A 21,614-nucleotide genomic window follows, 5' to 3' on the forward strand; every position below is an offset into this window, starting at 1 on the left:
GCGGCTGAAGGAGATGGGACTTTATTCACGAGAAAGGAGGCGGTTACGAGGAGAGATGATGGAGATGTTTAAGATGATGAAGGGTCGAGATAAAATAAGTGAAGATGAATTATTCAGCAGAGTAGACAGTGATAGGAGCAGGAGTTTTGTCACTCAGCGAGTAGTTACCTCCACCACTGAAGTTGGACGGACGTTATGTTTTCACCCCTGTCTGTTTGCTTGTCTTTCAGCACAGTATTTCAAAAAGTTATGGACGGATTCGGACCAAACTTGGTGGACAGGTTGGGTGTATGATAAGGAAGAGTTGATTTGATTTTGGTGAAGGTCCGAATTCAGGATCCAACCTATCAGTGGGATACAAAACATCAACAGTTCATCCTGACGGAGGTACTGCACGCGCTGTACTGAGTGCTCTTCTGGTTTAATGATGTGTTGAAGTGCTCTGTCCTGTGAGTCTTGATTAATTTGTGCTGATTCTGTGCCCCTTGCAGATCAGATCTGATGTTTCTGAAGAAGTGAGGTACAGCATCACTGGTCCTGATGCTGATCAGAACCCCAAAGGGGTGTTCACTATTGACCCGGAAACAGGAATACGATTGACCCGTAAAAACACCATTCGTGCAGCCTCTAAAGAGGTATTCATCCGTATGCCTTTTTGATGCAACCGGCAATCTTCCCCATATCATCGGAACCTCGAGTCAATAATCCCTGACTGCTAAGCACACTGTGATGTAAGCAAACCTTGCTATGAGATCATCGCAACGCACTCCCTTGTTGTCCCGCTAGACAAAAGGAAAGGGACTATGTACACGTATAATAATGGGATAACTGTCTTGGGAGCACTATCTGTTGTATGCATGCGATTCCAAGAACTGCAACAATATGAATGAATGTCTTTTCCACATAAGCTTCTCATACCTGCTAGTTGACTCTTTTTAACAATGTGTTTTGTTTTTCAGTACTTGCGTTACTTCTCCTGATGTACGTAAAGAGGAGGAAAGCGAAGGAAAGATCAGTCGTCATCATCCCTGACCTGACGGACAAAATTTCGGAACAGAATGATAAGCAGGGAGGAGAGCAGGATCAGGTGATGTGAAGCCCCCAACCCAACAATCTGTCCAACTCTTTTCACCTTTTTTTATGTCGTGTGTAAACAACACAGAGCATTTGACAACGCAGAGCCTCGCTGTGTAACATATAGATTCCAGTAGATCTGAGAAACTATATAAACTCACTCACTCACTGCCTGACACAAAGCACCATTACAAAAGCTTTGGGTGTTCCAAACCTCCTCTATAAGGAGTGGAGTTAACAAATCTAAGGCCCTTCACAACAACATGCAGACACGCAGACAGACAGGGCGAAGAGACTGCACAAGTCACCGACACGGGATTAATCGTCCCTAACTTGGACGTAATATGAATTCAAGGTACATAATCATCTCACGGTTCAATGAGAAACATAAATATCATTGTTATGTTTGAGAACTTTGTCGAACTTTGTCTTGAGGCCGCTTGGATGCACTATATTTAATTATATATGTGTGCGGACTCACACACACACAAACATTGACACAGGCTGACTGCAGTACCATGTCCCACCCCTTCGGGAATGGGTTAGGCTAATTAGTGGGTCGATTCAATGCCCAGTGCCAGAAGCACAACGAGGTCAACTGATCGACTTGACCTCGAGGCCGACACCGTCTCACCATTTCCCTTGGCTGCCATAAAGACAGACGCATTTTCCATGCAGGTGTGTGGAGATCAGGTGATGTCTGCACTGATTGAAATCAAGTTCTGTCCACACCGATCTCAGGTAGAGAAGAGTTTAATTCACATCACCATATGCATATGGAGAGAGGGGAGGAACACACACAGTAGTTAGTCTAGCCCAGCTGTGGCAAGCTCAGTTCAGCTCTGCCTTATATGCAATTTTAACTCTGACCCTTGTATGACCACCTGTCAACATGATTCATCCTGTTCCCTCCCTCAACTTCCATTAGGAGAGTTCAAAGCACAGATTTTAGTTCTTTTCCCCCTTGGCTCTGCAGCCGCCTATCATTATCTTGACTCATAGCAAGGCTAGTGAAAAGCAAGATCACTCCACTTAAGTGTTTGGACACTCAGCCTTTGTTACTTCCTCAGTGTTCAACAAGGGCAGCTGTCTCTCCCCAATAGAGCTGATTGTTGGCAGGGTTTTACCTTTACCTGAACCTACAATGGCAGCTGTTCTGTCTCTCCCCAAATAGAGCTGATGAATGACAAGGTTTGGCCTTTCCTTGACCCAGCAAAGCAAGGATGTTTAGCAAGATTGGCTGATTGTTGCTTGGGACATATACAGTGTCTCCACAGGTGTACGTACATACCTGTTCCAATATTTGGAAAATCATACGTTTTCAGAAGTAAATTTCAGAACAAAAATATCCTTCGGAATTTGGTGAGCCACACTGTGGACTGCCGTGTTCTGTGTACTCAGCTGACCAACTTGGACCAACCTTGGTCCCGCGTAGTGTGATCAACAAGTCTTAACAGTCACCGTCAACCGGGGTGGCCTTGAACACAGGCGAAAACCAAACGCGGTTTGTGGGTATGCAGGTGATGTATGATATGATCTCATGGGTAGGAAACAAATTCTCCCTGTGCTTTCCACCGCCGCAATCCAGATCCGGCCTATCAGTGGACACAAAATGTTACCTGTTCAGCCTGGCGAGGGTGTGCGCTCTTCCGAGTTCCGTTCTCCGTCATAGATGAGATGAATCACCAGGATTTGATTGTCATGACGTCACCAGAATGGGAATTCAAATTTTCGGATTCTTCCAGGATGAGTTTTCCGAGTTCGTTCCTCGAATCCTGAAAATCAAGGCAGGGGTGGGTGGGGGAGAAGCTTTCAGGACACGGTGTGAAGCTGCCACTAAAAATAGAGCAAGAGGAACAACATGTCACATTGTCCTTGATTGTATTTGAACGGAACCCACTCACACACGTTTATGAGTCTCTTTGGCCTCCAAGTTAAAAAATCTGAAGGATTCACTGACGTCTTTGACCCTGTGCAGGTAGAGGATGACCAAGTACCTGACAGACGACAAGCCGATGATGGACCACCAGATGGTTGTGGAGCCTTTTGAACCTGAGGAAGGTCTTTGTTTCGCAGCGTGGCCTGGTGTCCAACATTCTCGTGAGGTTGAGAACTCTGTTGATAAGGTGAGAATTATAAGAGGGTTTTTGGATGAAGAGTTGGGAGTACGGGTATTGTTCTGGGTGGAGTGGTTGTGGTGAATGAATTTGATTTAATTCACCTTGGACACTATTTTTGGGTTGTTTGTTCACTCAAGCGCTCACCATCCCTCACCCCTCTGAGGCTTGACTCGTTGAAGACAATAACCCTACGGTTCCTCCGCACGACAATCTCCTCGTGTTTGCCTCTGAAGGTGCTGGTTCGGGTACCCACTCTCTGAGCTCCATTGACTCTGACTCAAGCGAGGAGAGACAAGTCCATGAATATCTGAAAGATTGGGGTCCACGCTTCCGTAAACTTGCAGACTTGTATTGTGGTGCGATCAAGTGACAGTTTGAGTGTCCATGCCTCCTTCATTGGTCAATAACCTTTTCTCCATCTCAATAGAGTGATGTAGCTTGGATTTTTGCCCACAGCTTTTGGGGAGTAATGCTGGGGTAAGTCACGCGGTTGCTCTTTCATTTTGGGGAATTATGTATTTTTTGCTTTTGCATCCTGCTCTGCTGGGCCTCCGCTGAGTCACGTGGTTCACGCCACCTGCCGAACAGAGAGAGATCCGAGGCTGTTCGTTGTTCTGATGTTCACGATTTTGTATCCAGCACCTGTGATGATGAAACAATTACATCGAAAACTTCAACCTGGTCTTTCCTTGGTCCACAAAATATCAAATCAAGTGGAACAAAGATAATAGTCACCCCCAAATTACACTCAGGTTAATTGGTCTCAAATTACAGCCGCCGACCAAGTCCCCCTCTTATTGTCCCTCATCAAAATCCTCGATCTTTTCTATCCCCGTTAATCCACCCTGAACCCACCTCCTTCAAATTCCCTGCTTTCTTCCTTCCTGAAAGTCCCTGTAATGTCCATCTTGTATTCCCCATGTTCCCAGCCCCATCCCTCTCCCTTCCACAGATCTCCTGATGTCTCTGTTCCCCACTATTTTGTCCTTCCCACTCCCGCCGCTCTTGTCTCATGCCCCCCTTGCTGTGCGTTGTGTTAGCTCTCGTATGAGCCTTGACAAGCCATACAAAAAAAAGTAAATTAGGGTTAATTTCCCCAAAATTCTCTTGCCCTCACCTTGCCCGAGAAGGCAGCGTGAGGTGAGGGCAAGAGAAGCCAGTGAGAGGTGAGGGCAAGGTAAGGCAGTGCGAGGGGAGGGTCCATCCGGACATAACCACCATCCAGACACATTCGCAGATAACCACCGTCCAGACACATTCGGAGATAACCACTGTCCAGACGACAGGTATATAGTGTGGGGGGGGGAGAAAAAGAGGGGGGAGTGAGGAGGGTGCGGGAGAGAGGAAAAGTGGGGGAAGGGAAGGCATTGTGAAGGGAGGTTCCATCCGGAAATAACCACTGTCCAGATACGTATGGAGATAACCACCGTCCAGACACATGTGGAGATAACCACCGTCCAGACACATGTGGAGATAACCACCGTCCAAATATGTGAAGAGATAACCACCATCCGGGCAGAACCACCATTCAGATACGTTCAGAAACAAAGAAAGTGTGGGGATCGGGGAAAGTGAGAGGGAGTGCAGGGAGAGGAAGAGTGGAGAGAGATGAGAAGGGGAGGTGGGGGAGAGTGGAGGGGAGGAAAGTGGGGGAGAGTGAAGGGGAGTAGAGGGGGACGATTCCGGCAGACGTGACGTCCAGTTTGGACGGTCCCTACATTTGAAGCTCGACCCTTCACCTGGAATTGTGAACAGTTTAAAATTCAACACTTTCTAACATTGCTTGCCACACCGAGATGACAATGACGTGCTCCACAAAGAGGTCCTGTTGCTGTTGAAAAGGATTCTGCGAATCGACGAGAAGGATAAAACCAAACAATTTATTCCAAAAGCTGAGAACACGGAGTGCTGTATAATGTTTCTTTTTGTCTTCTTGTTTTTTGGGAGGTTTGTTTTTAGAATAAGTACTTCCTATTGTGGTGAAAAATTCAATCAGCCAACAAAACGTGTGCACTTTGTTTATCCATCAAGTTCTCTTCGATTCAATTGATTCGAGATGTGTTTGTTGTGAACTGCGTTCAAAAATACCTGTGATGTGAGGAATTACAACAGATCGAGATTGTTTTGATGTTGAACAAAGTTATTTTCCTTGAATTAAAAAAAAAAAAGTTAACTCTTCAGGGATGGGCTGGCTGCAATTAAGCACGTCACGTGATGAAACAATCTGACAAATGAAACCATGTAACAATGTGAATTATAACAATGTGAAACATAACAAAGGCAAAAAAAACACTTTATTAAAGGTCCAAAACATGGAGTTGAGGAGCAGGTGTGTCATGTGTCATAAAACGAGGTTAAATTTACAAAGGTGAGTGAGTAAATAAGGAGATCTGGCTCGTTTGTGATGATGAAACAATTAAATCGAAAACTTCATGGTGAAAACTTCAAGTCATGGTGCTTAATGCAGGTAGAAATTTTCAACTGTAAATCATTGTGCTGCTGCACACACACGAACGATACACGCAAACACACCAACACGAAGTTGAGAAGATTTAATAAAAAAAAAACTTTGTTAAACATCGAAACACGAGTTCCTTACTTATTTAAAGTTGAGTATAATATAAATGAGAAAAAACACTCCAAATGAAACATTTCTAAAACCGGAAGATGAAGAACAACAAAACAACAAATTTATTTTTATTTATTTTTTTAAAATTGAGACACAGACCAGAGCTGCTGGTTCCTTAACGTATCTGAATTTCCTTCATCGATATTCAGGCAATTTTATCTTGAACGAGATGATGTACAGGTGCAAGAAATGAAACGTCTCATTTGGCCTGGCATGTCGAAACAAGGACGGCGCCTCGCAGGGTTGGATGTGACGGAGAAAGGGCTGCGAGGGTACCCGCGGGAAAACCTGGGGATGCCCGGGTGAGCGTCAGCTGGGGCTGTCATGTGATGTGGGTTATTTCTTGCTGGAGGGAGAGGATGCAGGAATATAATTGTATTAGGTGAGGACAACATGAATAGAAATTGTCACAAACTGATGTAAGTCAAGGTATTCAATGCTTTTGATACACGAGGTTCACCAACTGACCTGCAATGTCCCAAAGGATTCCTGCCTGGTTCATAGAAACCAGGATACCCCAGCACACCTCATGAATGTGTATATACATACACACAGCATTACCCCGGTTTATGTCACCCCTTTTTACGTCGTTTCGCAAACACAGTAAGGTCAGGTAAAGGGAGCATGCGCCGGAGCAGCGCGTCGCTGCATCCACTCTCCGCCGGTACTCTGGGGACCTCCGTCTGGCCACCCCCAGGCAGATTCCTGACCCATCCCCATCTACTTGAGATGCTGATCAACCACAAATCACGTGGTCGGCCTATTGGCCTCCTCCACTCACGAGACTCCCTCGCTGAGAGAATCGGGTGAGCAGGATCAGCATCAGGAAAATGAGTCACATGTCCATACAGCCGCAGCTGATGTTCACGGACTATGCAGGTAACAAATCTCATTTGAGTCTCTCTCACCAACCGCTCATTGGACACAAAGTCCGACCAGCGATAGCCAAGGATTCTCCGAAGAGACCTGGTACCAAGGGAATTAAGTCTCCATCTCAGATCCCTGGTCAGAGTCCAAATCTCTCATATATGAGAGTAGTACTCTCATATACTATAGTTGGTAACAGGTCCTACTAGAGTAGCCTGCAGGAAAGGAATTTTTCCTGGGATGTTTTCAATAGCAAAGGTAAACATTTGAATGAGTATTTCACTTGAAATTACCAAGTTTGTTTAAAACGGTCTGTGCGGCAAGTTCTTTCGCTCCATCAAGCACCGAGCAAACCTTATCTGGAGGGAAAGGTCCTCCAGAGACGCCATCCACGTACACCTGCGAAAAGCAAAACCAGTGAGGGGTCCGGTGTTGAAAAGGAGCTCAAACACCGCACAAAGTCGGAAATCACAGAGTAACAAGTATCACTCAATGTTGAGCAGAAATGAAAGCCAGCCTCACCGTGTAACCGTACAACTGCTGTCCGGTCAAACCTGGTGAGCTAAAAGGTGAGTATGACGGAGGGGGGAGACCACGACGAGCACACCACACCTCCAAGCGCACTGTGGCCGTACGTGTGATTGCCAAATCGATTTCCTGGGGTGACAGAGTCCTTTCATTGTCACTCGGGATCCGCCAGAATGCTTCACCCAAATCCACATCCGAGCGCCGTGTAGCTCCAGGAACACCGCGGACTCCGTGCGGCCTTGCTTGTGACCGGTTCGTGAAATGACGAGGCATCCCGTGGTCCACCATTCTGGAACGCGTTTGAAGCTCCCTGAGTTTCTTGCGTGCGTCACGATCGTTCATCACTCCACCACCATCAGCCTCATGTTGGGAGGTTGCAGGTCTGGCGAAACTCACCTTCACCTGGAATACCAAACCACAGGAAAAAAAAACCAAATCAAATGAGCTTAATGTCACTGGAGTGGTCACATTCAGTCACAATGATCTGAGAGCGTCCAGGAACAGCTCGGCTTTGTGAATTCTGAATGGACCGATCAACTATTCCCTGATCGGAACTTCCGCAGCAATCCAGAGCTCACTTCCGCGAATCGAATGCACAGCAAGTGAGGGCAATGCAACAATGCTTTCTTCACTCCACCACCAAACCACTCGTTTGCAACAGTATCTGTCATCACGTTTCCCCTCGTCTTGCAGGAGTTCCCCATGAAAGAATGGTTATTTACTTATGTTCCTTGTTGGAGAGTGCTGTCGGACCCCGGACCCCGGTATTCACTGGGGGACATGTTCAGCAAATGTTGGAGCATTGTTTTTTTTGTTTGTTTGTTGTTTACATGGTCTGGCCTCGTGGAAGAGCGATTACACAGAACAAATCAGGACACAATATAACGAAGGGAACAGCAGGAGAAAGGAGAAACACCAACAGCAGGGCGGAGGGGGAGAGTCGACGGACACGGACGAACAAGGATTGCAGGAAACGATGACAGGTAAGGGAGAACGTAGTGATTTTGTCAAGGTCTGAGGCTGTTACCTGTCTGTCAGAAGGATGAGAGATGTCACGGCAAAGAACGGAGTCATCAGCAAGGAGATAAAGAGGATTTTCCAGAAAGTCAGTGAGATCATTGATTAAGATTAGGAATTATATGAGGCCGACAACACCGTCTTGCGGTACTCCAACCTTGACAAGGAGAAGAGAAGAAAGGTTCCGTTGAGAGCCACACGTTGCCTACGAGAGTGGAGGAAGTCAGAAGTCCAACAGTGGAGTTGGCCTTGGATTCCATAGGCAGACAGTTTGGAGAGCAAGGCGGGACACCAGACTGTATCAAAATCACGAGATACGTCGAGAGACGGCCCTGATCTCATGTCTGATATCGAGGGCCTCCATCCATTGTTGGGAGAGTAGAAGCAGCATGTCTCGGGGAGAGTGACCATGTCTGAATCGGAATTGATGATCTGAGATGAGGTTGTTGAAGAAAAGGAATGATTTCACATGAACTTCGATGGATTCCCTGATATTGCTGATCATTTGGAAGTACCGCAAGCTGATTGGGCTGAAGTTAAGAAGATCCGTTTTTGCACCTTTTTGATGTGATGCTGTCATGTTGAGATGATTTCCAATATCCCAGGTGGATACAGGAGACCAGTCCTGAAGTGTTAAAGTCCTGTATGTGTTATCATGTGATATCACTCTCATAAATGAGCCCAGGTGCATCCAATTTCCATCGATAATCCTTGAGGTGTCTCGACAACTTGATTGGAGGACACCTGTGGCCAATTCAATTGATTGGACATGACTTAGAGAGAAACACACCTTTCTATGGGAGGTCCCACAGCTGAGAGTGCACGTCAGAGCAGAAACACCACCATGAAGTCCAACGAACTGTCCGTAGAACTCCGACATAGAATTGTGAGGAGGGAGAGATCTGGGGAAGGGTATGAAACAACTTCTGGAGAGCTGAAAGTTACCAAGAGCACATCATTAGGAAATGGAAAGAATATGGAACGACCCAGACTCTTCCTAGAGCTGGCCGTCCGACCAAACTGAGCATCCGGTCAAGAAGGACCTTGGTCAAGGAGGTGACCGAGAACCCAAAGATCACTCTGACAGAACTACAGAGTTCTTTAGCCGAGATGGGAGAACCTGCCAGAAGGACAACAGTCCCTGTAGTGCTTCACAAATCTCTGCTTTATGCGAGAGTGGCGAGACAGAAGCCACTCCTGAGAAAAAGGGACGTGACCGTGCACATGGAGTTTGCAAAAAGGCACGTGGAAGATTCTGAGGGTATGAGGCAACATAGTCTGTGGCCTGATGAGACGAAAACCGAACTCTTTTATCTGAATACAAAACCGAGCACAGCTCATTACCCATCGAACACCATCCCTACCGTGAAGCATAGTGGTGGCAGCATCGTGCTACTTTGGGGATGATTTTTAGCGGCAGGGACTGGGAGACTTGCAGGGATAGAGGGAACAATGAATGGAGACAAATACAGGAAAATCCTTGAGAAGAACCTGCTTCAGAGTGCAAAAGACCTGAGAACGAGGTGAAGATTGACGTTCCAACAGGACAATGACCCCAGGAATACAGAGCCAAAGCAACATTGGAATGGCTTCAGAGCAAGAAGGTGGAAGTCCTTGAGTGGTCGAGCCAAAGCTGAGACGAGAATCCCATTGAGAATCTGTGGAAACACTTGAAGATTGCTGTTCACCGACGCCACCCATCTAACGAGACAGACCTTGAGCAAAGAGCTCTTCCGCGCCTCAATACCGATGGCTGACACTCTTCGCTCAGCCATCGAGTTGGTGGATCAGCGATGGCCGTTGCGTTTGGAGACGCCAATTTGTGTTAAATTAAGCTGGCGAAACTTCACTCGTATGACCGCCTATCCATGAGGAACAAAATGTTCAAAAACGTCATAGGTTACATGGTTTAGCAGCCATCTTGGATTTACCCGAAAACATATAAAAAAATCTTCTTCTCCAGAACAGCCGGACAGATCGAGGGGAAACTTCACATGAATGTTCCCCAAGGCATGCATGTGCATGGTTGTTAAGGTCACATGGTTTGGCAGCCATATTGGATTTAAGGAAAAATATTAAATCATGTTTTCTGTGGAACCGCTTAATCAATAGACGTGAAACTTCACAATTGTTATCGAGTGGTGATGCGGAACAAGACACACATGGTCTGGCTTGTGTGTCCTATTCCACATCACGACGAGATCACAATTGTGAACTAATATTCCGCATCACTTCAACTTGATCCGACACGTCGTCTGGCAGCCAGAATTATTTAATTTTTTGATGTGGGTTAAAAAAATGTTTGTTGTTGAATAAGGTTCACTTGGCTGTTCCTGGGTGTGTTTGAGGGTAGAGGAGTAGCAGTTGAAATGTGAATCCCATCCAGGTTCCTCCTGATGACCATGTTTTCTTTATGCTTGCTTGAGTTCATCTGATTACTCCAACGCAGGACTCGTACCTCCAGTATTTGGTCTCCCATTTGATCTGAACGTCACGGGTCAGGCTCAGGTGGCCGATCAAAGAGGGACGTCTTGGTACCCGGTCATCACTACCAGCAGTTACTGCACAAGGTGGCAGTTCTAATAATGTGTCTAATGAATTACATAACACACGAGCACACAAACACCACAAAAAAAACAAGTCCCGGCGAGGGTCTGCAAACTCTGATTTGCTCTTTTTCTTGTTTGTTAAATATTCCTTTGGTTTTGTAAAGATTTTCCACTTGGCATGGCAATCCCTCAAATAGCTTTTTTCAATTAATTGTTGAAACCCACATGTCTTGCAAACACTACCAATGGACATCCAGGTGTTATGTAGCTCTTTCATCTGCACCGTCCCAGCAAAAATCAATGCCGTCAGCAAAGATGCCGAGCATGTGAAATGCTTTCAATCCAATCACACAGCTACTTGTTTGTTTTTTTAATCCACATCAATCAGTTAATGGTGGTGTGGAAGAAATATAATTAATTATATTCATGTATTCTCAATTATATTCACTCGCTGCTTTTAGTTGTTTTAACTTGCTGCTACCCTGCTTTTAACGGGATAAAATAAGATGTTTAGTTACTTTTGTACTGGAATCAAATTGACCGACCGTCAGTAAAATCTCCCTTTACAGTCTTTTGATCTCCATGGTGATGTGATTGAACAAAGAATAAGATAAAATTGTATCTCACTAAATCTTATGTGCTTTATCTCACTAAAATATAGCCAAAACTAGAATGTCCAATGTTTAAATGAAACTGCCCAGCTGCTTGAGAGAGGGATGCTTTGCTGCTGGCTACGGTGAAGAAGCGCCCCATTATCTGGTGGGATTAAATAACTCCCAGAAGTCGATTACAACAGACACCTTGTTGCCCAGGGACAATGATATAACTGTTGGCTTTCGGTGGCCAAGGTTTTGCTAACAGGATATAAAACGGAATGTAGTGTTTTGAGAATATTGTTACTCAATGGTGAACGCAAGGTGTGATCAAAGTAATAGGCTTGTGTCTCTATCGACCCGGCCTCTTCATGTTTTGTCCTAACTCTGCCGTCAACTCTCTCCTTCTCACGGCTGACCCCGTATTCCCACACTGCAATCGTGACCTGAGCGTGTCTATCCCCCTTCCCTCCAAAAGTGGCTATGTCCCTTTGTTTCTCATGCTTGTCGGTCTTCCCCTCCATTCACCCTGCCAGATGTTTAGCCTTCTCTTGTCTTTTGCTGCCCAGAATAGTATCAATAGGATTGCCATCTGCATTTTGAGCAGAAAGACGATCGTGTTTGATATTTCTTGCCTTGTATATCCTTCTTTCCCATGCGCATGTTTGTTGTTATTTGTTGATGTTGTTTGCTGCTAATAAACGGTCTCAGACTCCGACAGGGAAGAACTGAATTTCTTCCATCGAAGCCATTTTTTGATGTTGCCTTATGGCAATAAACCACACTAAATATTTATTTAATAATATGTCAGTTCAATTTAGACAACCAAATTAAACAATAAGGAAGTGAACTTCATGGACAAGGAGCCATGCATATCATGATAGTTGTCTTGTTCCAGAGAACGAACGGCATACCTGTGCTCCATCTATCCATAAACCATGGAGTGAGTTTTGTGCCTGCAGAGCATACTCTTGTCCTTTGAACTGCACAACTGCACAATTGCCCATCTTTGTGATCTTCTTGATTGCCCCGGTAGGTGCGCGATCACCTGCTGCCCCATTGCGAAGAGCTCTCTCGATTGCTGAGCGAAGCGCTCGCTCCGACGTTGCAGGTGACAAGTTATGAACAATTAAGGTTCGCACACCAGACACTAACGGGTCAGTCTTCTTCTCTGGTGTGGCCCAATCAACATCTATTGGGTGCCCCCAGAGATAAAAGGATCCTTTTGGGGGAAGGAGAAAAGTCTGGTGTCACTTAAAACAGTCCGAAATATCTTGAGTAAACATGACTTTGACAATGGCATGCAAGTAACATTTTCAGCAGTGAAACAATTAGAGCAAAGAAGTAATATAAATGACAGCGTCAAATATTGTAAAACCTTGGGTCATGAAATTTAAATCGACGGGAGCACCTCTCTGGGCTAAGTATATATATATATTAAAAAAAAATAAAAAGTAATTATAAAAATAAACGGAAACACTTTGCTTTCAAAGCACACATCAGAGCAACAGACTTTCACGGCGACATGGGCAGTTCCCTTTCGTCCATAATAATGAAGAATGAACTGACCAACTGTATGTTTATTCAAGATCCATTCAGCCATTTGGGGGAGAAATTGATTATAAAAAAATAATTAAATACTGAAACACAACCCTCAGCCAGCAAGAGTAAATTTACAACAACCAAAATAAAGGGGTTCACACCCCTTTGCAAATAGTATAAAGTAGTCGGACCTCGCTCTTTGTGGGGGATACGTTCCTGCAAATGCTGCGAATAGCGAATCCACGAAGAACGGGGAATTGTTTCAATGGAAAAAAGGAGGCATATGTTCCCCTCGGCTCGTCATTCATGAGGGAACATCAACAATCCTGTGAAAAACCGAAAAAAAAACGTGAAAAAAAACAAGAATACTCCGCAAAATACCACCAATACGCGAAGCACGGGGCCGCGAATGTTGAAGCAGGTCGCATTTTATAAACAGCCAACACGGGGTCCGCGAATAGTGAATCTGCAAATAGCGGGGTGCGACAGTATACATATATATATATATATATATATATATATATATATATATATATATATATATATATATATATATATATATATATATATATATATATATATACTCCTGACTACTTACAAAGCTTTTGTCCGTAGCCTGATGGAGTACTGCTCTCCCCTCTGGGCTGGTGCTCCTGCCTCCCACCTTTCTCGACTTCACGCTGTCGAAACCAGGGCTTTTAAGATCATTGGCATCTCCCGCAATGAAGCTGAGTCTTTGGGCCTCTCACTCAATCACCGCAGGTTGGTCGGTGGTCTTTCTGTCTTCTACCGACTCCTCTCCAGCCTTGCCCCCCCTGCTCTCTCTGCGATTTGTCCCAACCACATTTCCACAGGGCGCTCAAGGTCCGCCAACAACCCCCTTCTGGTAAAACTACCAAAATCACGAATCACTGCTCATCTTCACTCTTTCATTCCTCTTTTTCCCGCCTTTGGAATAAACTTCCTCACTCTATTCTTTCCCATTCTTCCCTCCAGGCTTTCAAAACAGCTGTTCACCACCACCTCTTATCTTCCCCCATCCAAATCCTCGATCTTTTCTACCCCCGATAATCCACCCATGCCCACTTCCTTCAATTCTCCTGCTTTCCTTCCTGAAAGTCCCTGTAATGTCCATCTTCTCCTCGCCATGTTCCCCGTCCCATCCCCATCCCTCTCCCTTCCACAGTTCACCTGTGTCTGTTCCCCAATGTTTTGTCCCTTCCACTCCCACCCCTCTTGTCTCATGCCTCCTTGCTGTGAGTTGTGTGTTAGCTCTCATACGAGCCTCGACCAAGGTATACAAAAAAAAAAAAATATATATATATATATATATATATATATATATATATATATATATATATATATATATATATATATATATATATATATATATATATATATATATTGTTACGGCTGTGGAAATTCGCAGAACACCATAAAGGTTCCTGAGATCAGTTATCCCGGTAAGTGAGTGTTCAGATAGATTTCCCCACCGTTGTTTAGAGAGAATTTCTTCGTGTTCACCGGGCTGCGACCCTTTGAGATAGCCGTTTTTCTTTATCTATCGTTATTTTGAACCACGCAAACAACAACCACCACCAAGTATGCCACAACGCCAAGCACGCAACAAACCTCCACACAAACAACCGCCACCAACTACGCCACAACGCCAACCATGCTACAATAACCATCACAACAACCACCACCATCTTCGCCACTACGTCCGCTTCCGAACGCCATCTTCCACGGACCACGCTACGACGGTTTCCGCGTCGGAAACCGTCCGAAAACGTCAAACAAAGGCGCCAAGGAAAGAACTGCGACGACGCTCGGGGGTTTTTTCCCGCCTATTTTCCCCGCGCTTGGTGTGAAGGGAAGGGGGCAGGGCAGCTCACTTCCGATTGGTGGTGCACGGCGTGAGGCGGTCGGACTGAGGGCACGCTCCTTTTCGAGAAGCTTCTCGAAGGAAGGTGGAGCCGAAAACGGGGTGGGGCGAAGGGCGGAGCACCGCACTATAAAGGACGGACCGCACGCGAGTCTCCCTCTCTCTCGGTGGTTCATGCGTCTCTCCTGCCCTGTCTCCCCGGTGGTCCAGTTCTTCTTCTTCTTCCTCGCTTGGTTCCTGCGCTCGTGGTCCTGTGAGCGGCCTGTTGGTGGGAGACGCGGACGGAAGGCGCAGCAGTGCCGGCTGTGTGGTGGACCTGCGCGTCCGGACGAGGATCGCCGGAGAGAGCTTGCCGGACACGTGGGATTCCCGGAACCAGGCGCGACCACGCTGACGGTCGTGGGAGCGGGACGTCGCGACTCGCCGACCACAGAGGGGGGCAGGTAACCTGCCACGGTCTCGCGGGACCCTTTCGGTTCTCCAGGCCCCGCGTCATAAAGGTCCGCGGACACTGTCTGCCATCCTCGTCTTTGGGGGTGGCCATCTCTTACTTTTGAATGAATGTTGGTGGCGCCGTGTCTTGTAAAGTAGACCTGCATAAGTGACTGTGCATGTACATTATTCCTCGTATTCGGTGGTAACGCTTTTATTTGTTTCTTGCTTGTACATTGCATGACTGCCTTGGCTGTATATACGTGCGCTTGTTAATAAATGTTCTTGTGTGAAATGTATCCTGTTCGTTGCGTCATCTTTCCCCCATTGTAAATGTCATCTTGCATCGTGGAATAATTAGTTGGGTTTTAAACACCCGGTAAGGAGAATCGGATCCGTCGAGGTCAGCGATAATACCCGCTCGGTTATCGCTTTCGAACGGAACGGACCGCTTAAGCGGTTCGTGTCCCAAGGCGACCTGCGGGGCGGTGCAGTCCCTCGGTAGGTTACCCGCGCGAGTACTTCGGTATATCGACATTCGGCGATTCACCCTATCTTGCGCGGGTAGAATGTGGACTGGGCTGTGGTGAGGTTAAATCCTCACCCGTGACTGGTTCCTGGCGATAGTTCCAGGAGGGTCACGACTGAATTGTCAGTCCGGTGGGCTGCCATTAGAGGTACGCGGCTGCTTGCGAATTCGTAACAATATATATGTGTATGATTGATCCCTCCCACACTCCTCCAGCCCAAGTAGCTGCATAAAGCAACCCAAGAAGACCAACACAAGGTAAGTGCTAACGCTGTTTCGAACAATTCCCAGAGTTCCTCAACAACAATAAAGACATTCACACATAGTACACACATGAGAATCCCAATGCTATACACCCCCTCAACGACCAGACCAATTTCATCACTTATTGGCGAATCATCAGCGACAGCGAAGACAGCAATGCATACGAATGAGGCTCCAAAGAGCCTCCACGAAGCCAACTCCCTCAACAACTAAGCCAACAATAGGCTGGTCTAAGGCCCCAAGCCAGACAACTTAACCACCAAGCAAACAACATGCTGGTTGCTGTTATTAAATTGTTTTCATACTCGTGTTAATTGATTTTGGTGATGGTATAGATGTGTATCGCTTTGGGAATGGTTCTGCCCAGTGTTCCCCATATCATCCCTCCATACGGCGTACCGCCACACTCCATGATTGTCATTACATGTACTTGGTCAGGCCAAAAAAAAAAAACAGTTGACAACACTTATAAAACCTCATATTATGGAGACAGCAGTTTCAATGGAACGTTCACACACCAGGCATTAATTTTTGGCGTGCCATGACTGCTGATCGGTGGGAATCGTACTCCACAAAAGCAAAGCCACGGTTGCGATTTGCATGCACCAGCTCTGCGGCTGGATAAACAGTCGCATCCTTTACGCCGCTTGTCACCCTCGTCATCTCCTCGAGGACCTCCTCTTCACCTGTACCCTGCATAGTGAGGCGAAAATTAGCATTGCAGTAGTTTTGGAGAATGAAACATACAACAACCCATCAAACAAACGGTTCAGTGATTTTCTGGGTTAACGCACCCGGGGTAGTCCTCCGATGAAAAGACGGCAGTTGTTCACGCTGATACAAACACAAAGTAGGCGGCCCGGTCTCAGTTCGTAGTTGTTGAGCAGATAAATGGCAGACTTGGAATCCTGTGAAATTGGACATGCCACAAGGCTAAAAGTTGGCTGATGATAAATCTTTGATAAGATGAAGATAAAAATTGCATTAACAGTGACAAAAAAATTATATTGATAACAATCAATCAATTCCGAAACATGAGAAGGAGGCTTTCATGGTACACATAGAAAGGACTGGGCAGGGTAAACAACCTGCTCAATTGAAGCAATGAATAGAAAACATGAAATCACGTGACAGGAGCTCACCTGTAAGTAGAGGAGCGAAAGTGTTTTGTTTTTTAATATCCTGTAAAGAGTAGAGGCTCGTTCAATGAGCTCGAACAGAGAACGGATCAGGAGGCAACAGAACAAAAGAACAGCAGAAGAAGAGGGGGAAACACACAACGGCAGGATTGAGGGAGAAAATGGAGAGACACTTCCAAGATGAGGGATGTGAGGAAGAATTAGGACTCTGGGAGGATGAAGAGGAAGAATTAGGACTCGAGGAGATGAAGAGGGTGAATCTGGACAAGATGAATAGTGAAGCAAACTATCAGGAAGGAAAACAGGAAAGCTGGAAAGAGGTGGACTTGGGAGAGTTAAGGGGGTGGAAAAGATCATAGTTTTGGATGGGGGATAATATTGTTGCGAATCTGGAAGCCATGAGCACACAATATTCAGGTCCTGTAGCTCAGTTATTTCGATAAGTGAATGTGGATAGATAGCTCCCTTCCCCTAGTCCAATGGGTGAATAAATGTACATGCGCTGTGACTTACTTTAATAGTCAGGGTTTCTACATCGAATACAACAACAACTACTACAGCTCCAAATACAACAACAACGACGGCTACTACAGCTCCAAATACATCAACAGCGAAAACCCTCTGCTCCCGGCATTCTCCGTGCGCTCGCTGGTATGCGGGCGTGTTCGGAATGCGTTCGGGGATGGAATTCCATTCCCAAATATGGACATAAACCGATTCGCTTGGCTGCGTGCCAAAAAAGGGAATGCGTCGTGTCGCACCCAACGATGAGCGAACTGAATTCCATTCCCAAATATGGTCATGAATCGGTTTGCTTGGAGCGCGCCCGAGAGCGAGTCACGCCTGAGCGAGCCGCGCCCGTGAGCGATAAAAGGGATGTCGAACCAGAGATCAGAGAGATCAAGATTGGAGAGATCGGAGGAGCGAGGGAATCTGCGGAAGCATCCAAATCTGTGTGAGCGAGAAAAACTGGCGGAGCGCGTGAGGATCCGCTGGAGCTCGGAGGGGAAGTCGCATCTCTCAAGTTGTGATTGTCAGCACGAGTGCTGGGTGGTGCTCAGGAGGCTGCTCGCAGCTCGCCGGTGTCTGGATTCGGCTCGCCTCTCGCTGGTGCCCGGTTAGAATCAGCTCGAAGACCACACGAGGTGGACAGGTCCGAGTGCAGGCTCTGCTCTTCAGCTCTCTTTTCACTCCGAGCTGGAGGCCCCAATAAAGGCTGTGGCCACCATTTCTTTTGTGTGTGTGTGTGTGTGTGTGTGTGTGTGTGTGTGTGTGTGTGTGTGTGTGTGTGTGTGTGTGTGTGTGTGTGTGTGTGTGTGTGTGTGTGAGATGCCAGTCGAGTAAGTAATAAATTGTTCAGTGCCTTGCTGTACAAACGTGCATCTCATTAGTCGGATAACTCTGCTTCTCGCGTACTTCCCTCCTCCCCATTATAACTAAACCCAAGTGTTAAATGCATCAGATCGTTGCTGTGTTTCTTTCCATTGGCTTGGTGTGACGCGTGTTGGAGAATAAGCAAGGCCGTTGTTGCCACCGTAAGGGGACGTTTGGACCGACGGATCTCGGTGATCATCCACTCGGGTCGCACACGTTTCGGGCACACTCGCGGCTCGTTCCGTATGAGGGCCGTCGAGGGTGTGAATACTCGGTAAACTCGCCACGTGGATCTCTAGGTATTTTGAAGATTGGCAAATAACCATGTACCACGTGGTGTAATTATTGACGATTCACGGTCCGGTAAGGGACCCGTACTTGTCGGAGTTTTCCGAAAGCTACGATCTAAATTCCGGGTGATCGGTGGAGCCGACTCCACTGCTCCACCTAGCGGTCGTGCTCGATACCCGGCCCGCAACAATATGAGGTGGTGGTGAATAGCTGTATTGAAAACCTGGAGAAGCAATTGAGATTGAAGAGAATGTGGCAGTTCATTCCACAGTCAGGAGAAAAGAGGAACGAATGAGTGGAGGGAAGCAGTGATTCTGGATTTTGGGAGTTTCAACAAGAGGGACTGTAGGTAGACCTTGTGCGTCATGCAGAAACCTGGGGGGGGAGGAGGACGGACAAAGCGTGGAAAGAGCAGAGGGTGGAAGACCAGAAAGGAGGTGGTAGAAGACAGGGAGACCACCAACCTGTCTCTGATGTGAAAGTGAAAGGCCCATCGACTCAGCTTCATCACAGGAAATTCCAATGATTTGGAGACCTCCATTTCCAAGGCATCAAGCTCAGCAAATCGTGAGGCAGGGGCGCCAGCTAAAAGAGGAGCACAGTACTCAATCAAAAGGCCTTGTAGATGGATAAGAGTTCAGGTGTGCCAAGGAAGGACTTTGCACGATGGAGGATGCCCAGTCGGCGACTGGCTTCGGAGGTTAATTCAGGAGTGTGGTTTGCCCAAGAAAGATCATAGTGAGACTCATAAGTTTGAGTGACTGAACTTATTCAATAAAATTGTGGAACAAAGTAGATGGGAGTGTTTGTCAGACGGTCCTTTCGGGGAGAGGCAGTGAGTGTGTGGGATTCCTCACGATTGATAGGCATATTCCAAGTGTTCCTATTCTATCATGGTTTGCAGAGAGGGAAGCAGCTGCTGCCATCAGGAGCATGAAGTCATCAGGAAAAAGATAAGGAGGATTTTTCAGAGTCTGTGAGATTATTGATCAAGATTAGGAATAGGACAGGGCCCAGAACACTGCATTGTTGACCTCCAGCCTTGACAGAGGGATCCCGTTGAGAGCCACATGTTGACTCCAAGAATGGAGGAAGTCAGTAAATCATGTGTGGAGTTGGCCTTGCATGTCATCGGCTGAGAGTTTGGGAGAGCAGGGCAGGGTGCCAGACCGTATCGAATGCTTGAGATATGTCTCAGTCTGACATTGAGGGACTCCATCCATTATTGGGAGAGCAGAAGCATCATGCCGAAGGAAGAGCGACCTGGTCTGAATCTGAGCTGATGGTCAGAAATCTGATGTCCAATGTGATTATGGATTCCATGACCTTGTTGATGATTGTAAGTAAGCTGATTGGTCTGCAGTTCAGGGGATTGTTGTTTGTACTTTGTTTGTGTTGTTCTGTGACGTTGGCTGACTTCCAAGCAGATGGAAGATGACCTCGGTCAAATGATACGGTGAACAGAGCGGACAAAAGATGTGCAAGATCATTTTCCTCTCGTATAACTGCGTTTGTGCATCCACATTACAGCACATCATGCAATTGTTAACATTGTAAGGAATAGAGGATTTATGATGACTAAATGTAAGGTTTGATACTTTTTGACACAGTACTACGAGGTAAAGAGATTAACCAGAAATACTCGTGGAGTTCAGATTGTTCCGTGTTAATTCCGATAATTGATATACTCACGCACTGTGATTTCAAAATTAACTTTATAAATGATGACATTATAATTTACAAGTAATATTGTAGGTTTATAACATAAGATATGAAAAAATATCGATTTAATTTAAGGAGAACACGCCAGAAAAGAGGAGGAAGAGGCGGTTGAGGAGCGTTCGGAACGACAAAAAAAGAGCGGCTTGCGAGTGTCTCGTCTCGTCTGGAGCGGATGTTCTGAGAAAGCGCTTGTAGAGGAGGAAGATGTATACGAAGCGAAGAGGCGCTCAGGAAAACAGATGAGCACACTCGAAGCTAACATTTATATTTTTTCATGAGGACCAAACCATTTCTACTGGGACTCATTGGAGAACCAAATGAAAAAAATTGGGTGAACCCCTGGCTCTGACATTTCTACAACCACCACAACGTCTTCATTAAAAAATCTTACATCAATCCTCACAACAACCCAAGCTCGCTTACCTTCGCCATTAATTGCTACAACCTCGACGCCTTTACCACCACACCATAACTCATCGCTATGAACGCCGCAACCACAGTCACCACCACGGATGCCCACTACTGCCCTTTGGAGTTGGCGGGGAGCAATGGCGCCACGTACCATAACAGACGTTTTTGCTTGTGATGTCCTGGTGTGTAGCTTGAAGCACAAGTGTGCGCTAAAATCCGTTCAACATCGTAAGGATGGCCAAAACTCCCTAATAAAAACACGGATTGTTAGATGGGAAGTTTTACCCTACTAATTTGCTCTTGTTAGCCGGTGCATACTCGGCAGCTCCGGTAGACTGCACCTGATGCAGTAAGTTAACTGAAGTACACATCGAGGGCATGAGATCCCCCTTGATTCTGCCAATCCACTGGAAACGGTAACACGCGAAGTAGTGCGAACCCTGCCAGGATTGGTAGCACCAATCGGCGCGTGTGGTTGATTAGCAACCCGCCAGCGCACGAGTTATCCGTGCTCGGCAGCCTCAGGACCGGGCGTTTGAGGGACCTGAGTGCTTCCCCTCGTGGTGGCCTCGAACCCTGGATCCGTAACAATGTACTTGTTTTTTCATCAGGTTGAAATTGGAAGTGGAATCAGGCAAGCTGTCCAAC

The 21,614-nt window shown here is 46.4% G+C and overlaps 1 protein-coding gene and 1 long non-coding RNA gene across 2 annotated transcripts; one reads left to right on the plus strand and one right to left on the minus strand.

Annotated features, from left to right (window-relative positions):
* The first annotated feature begins 61 nt into the window (after nucleotides 1-61).
* Nucleotides 62-3,199, plus strand: LOC147008271 (uncharacterized). The gene is made up of 3 exons (XR_015053494.1): nucleotides 62-731; nucleotides 960-1,087; nucleotides 3,053-3,199. It is a non-coding gene; the product is annotated as an uncharacterized LOC147008271 (long non-coding RNA).
* Nucleotides 3,200-5,470: 2,271 nt separating this feature from the next.
* On the minus strand, nucleotides 5,471-20,987 carry LOC147008272 (putative RNA-binding protein 46). The gene is made up of 7 exons (XM_085865300.1): nucleotides 20,979-20,987; nucleotides 16,824-16,985; nucleotides 16,548-16,722; nucleotides 12,292-12,599; nucleotides 7,213-7,620; nucleotides 6,984-7,089; nucleotides 5,471-6,169 (listed from the first exon to the last, which is right to left on the minus strand). The coding sequence occupies exons 1-7, from the start codon at nucleotides 20,985-20,987 to the stop codon at nucleotides 5,979-5,981; spliced, it is 1,359 nt and encodes a 452-aa protein (XP_085721426.1). The 3' UTR covers nucleotides 5,471-5,978.
* Between the last annotated feature and the right edge of the window lie 627 nt (nucleotides 20,988-21,614).

The sequence above is a fragment of the Eptatretus burgeri genome, chromosome 20, assembly GCF_056783735.1.
Source record: "Eptatretus burgeri isolate ZD-2024b chromosome 20, Ebu_testis_v1, whole genome shotgun sequence".
NCBI classification, from domain to species: domain Eukaryota; kingdom Metazoa; phylum Chordata; class Myxini; order Myxiniformes; family Myxinidae; genus Eptatretus; species Eptatretus burgeri.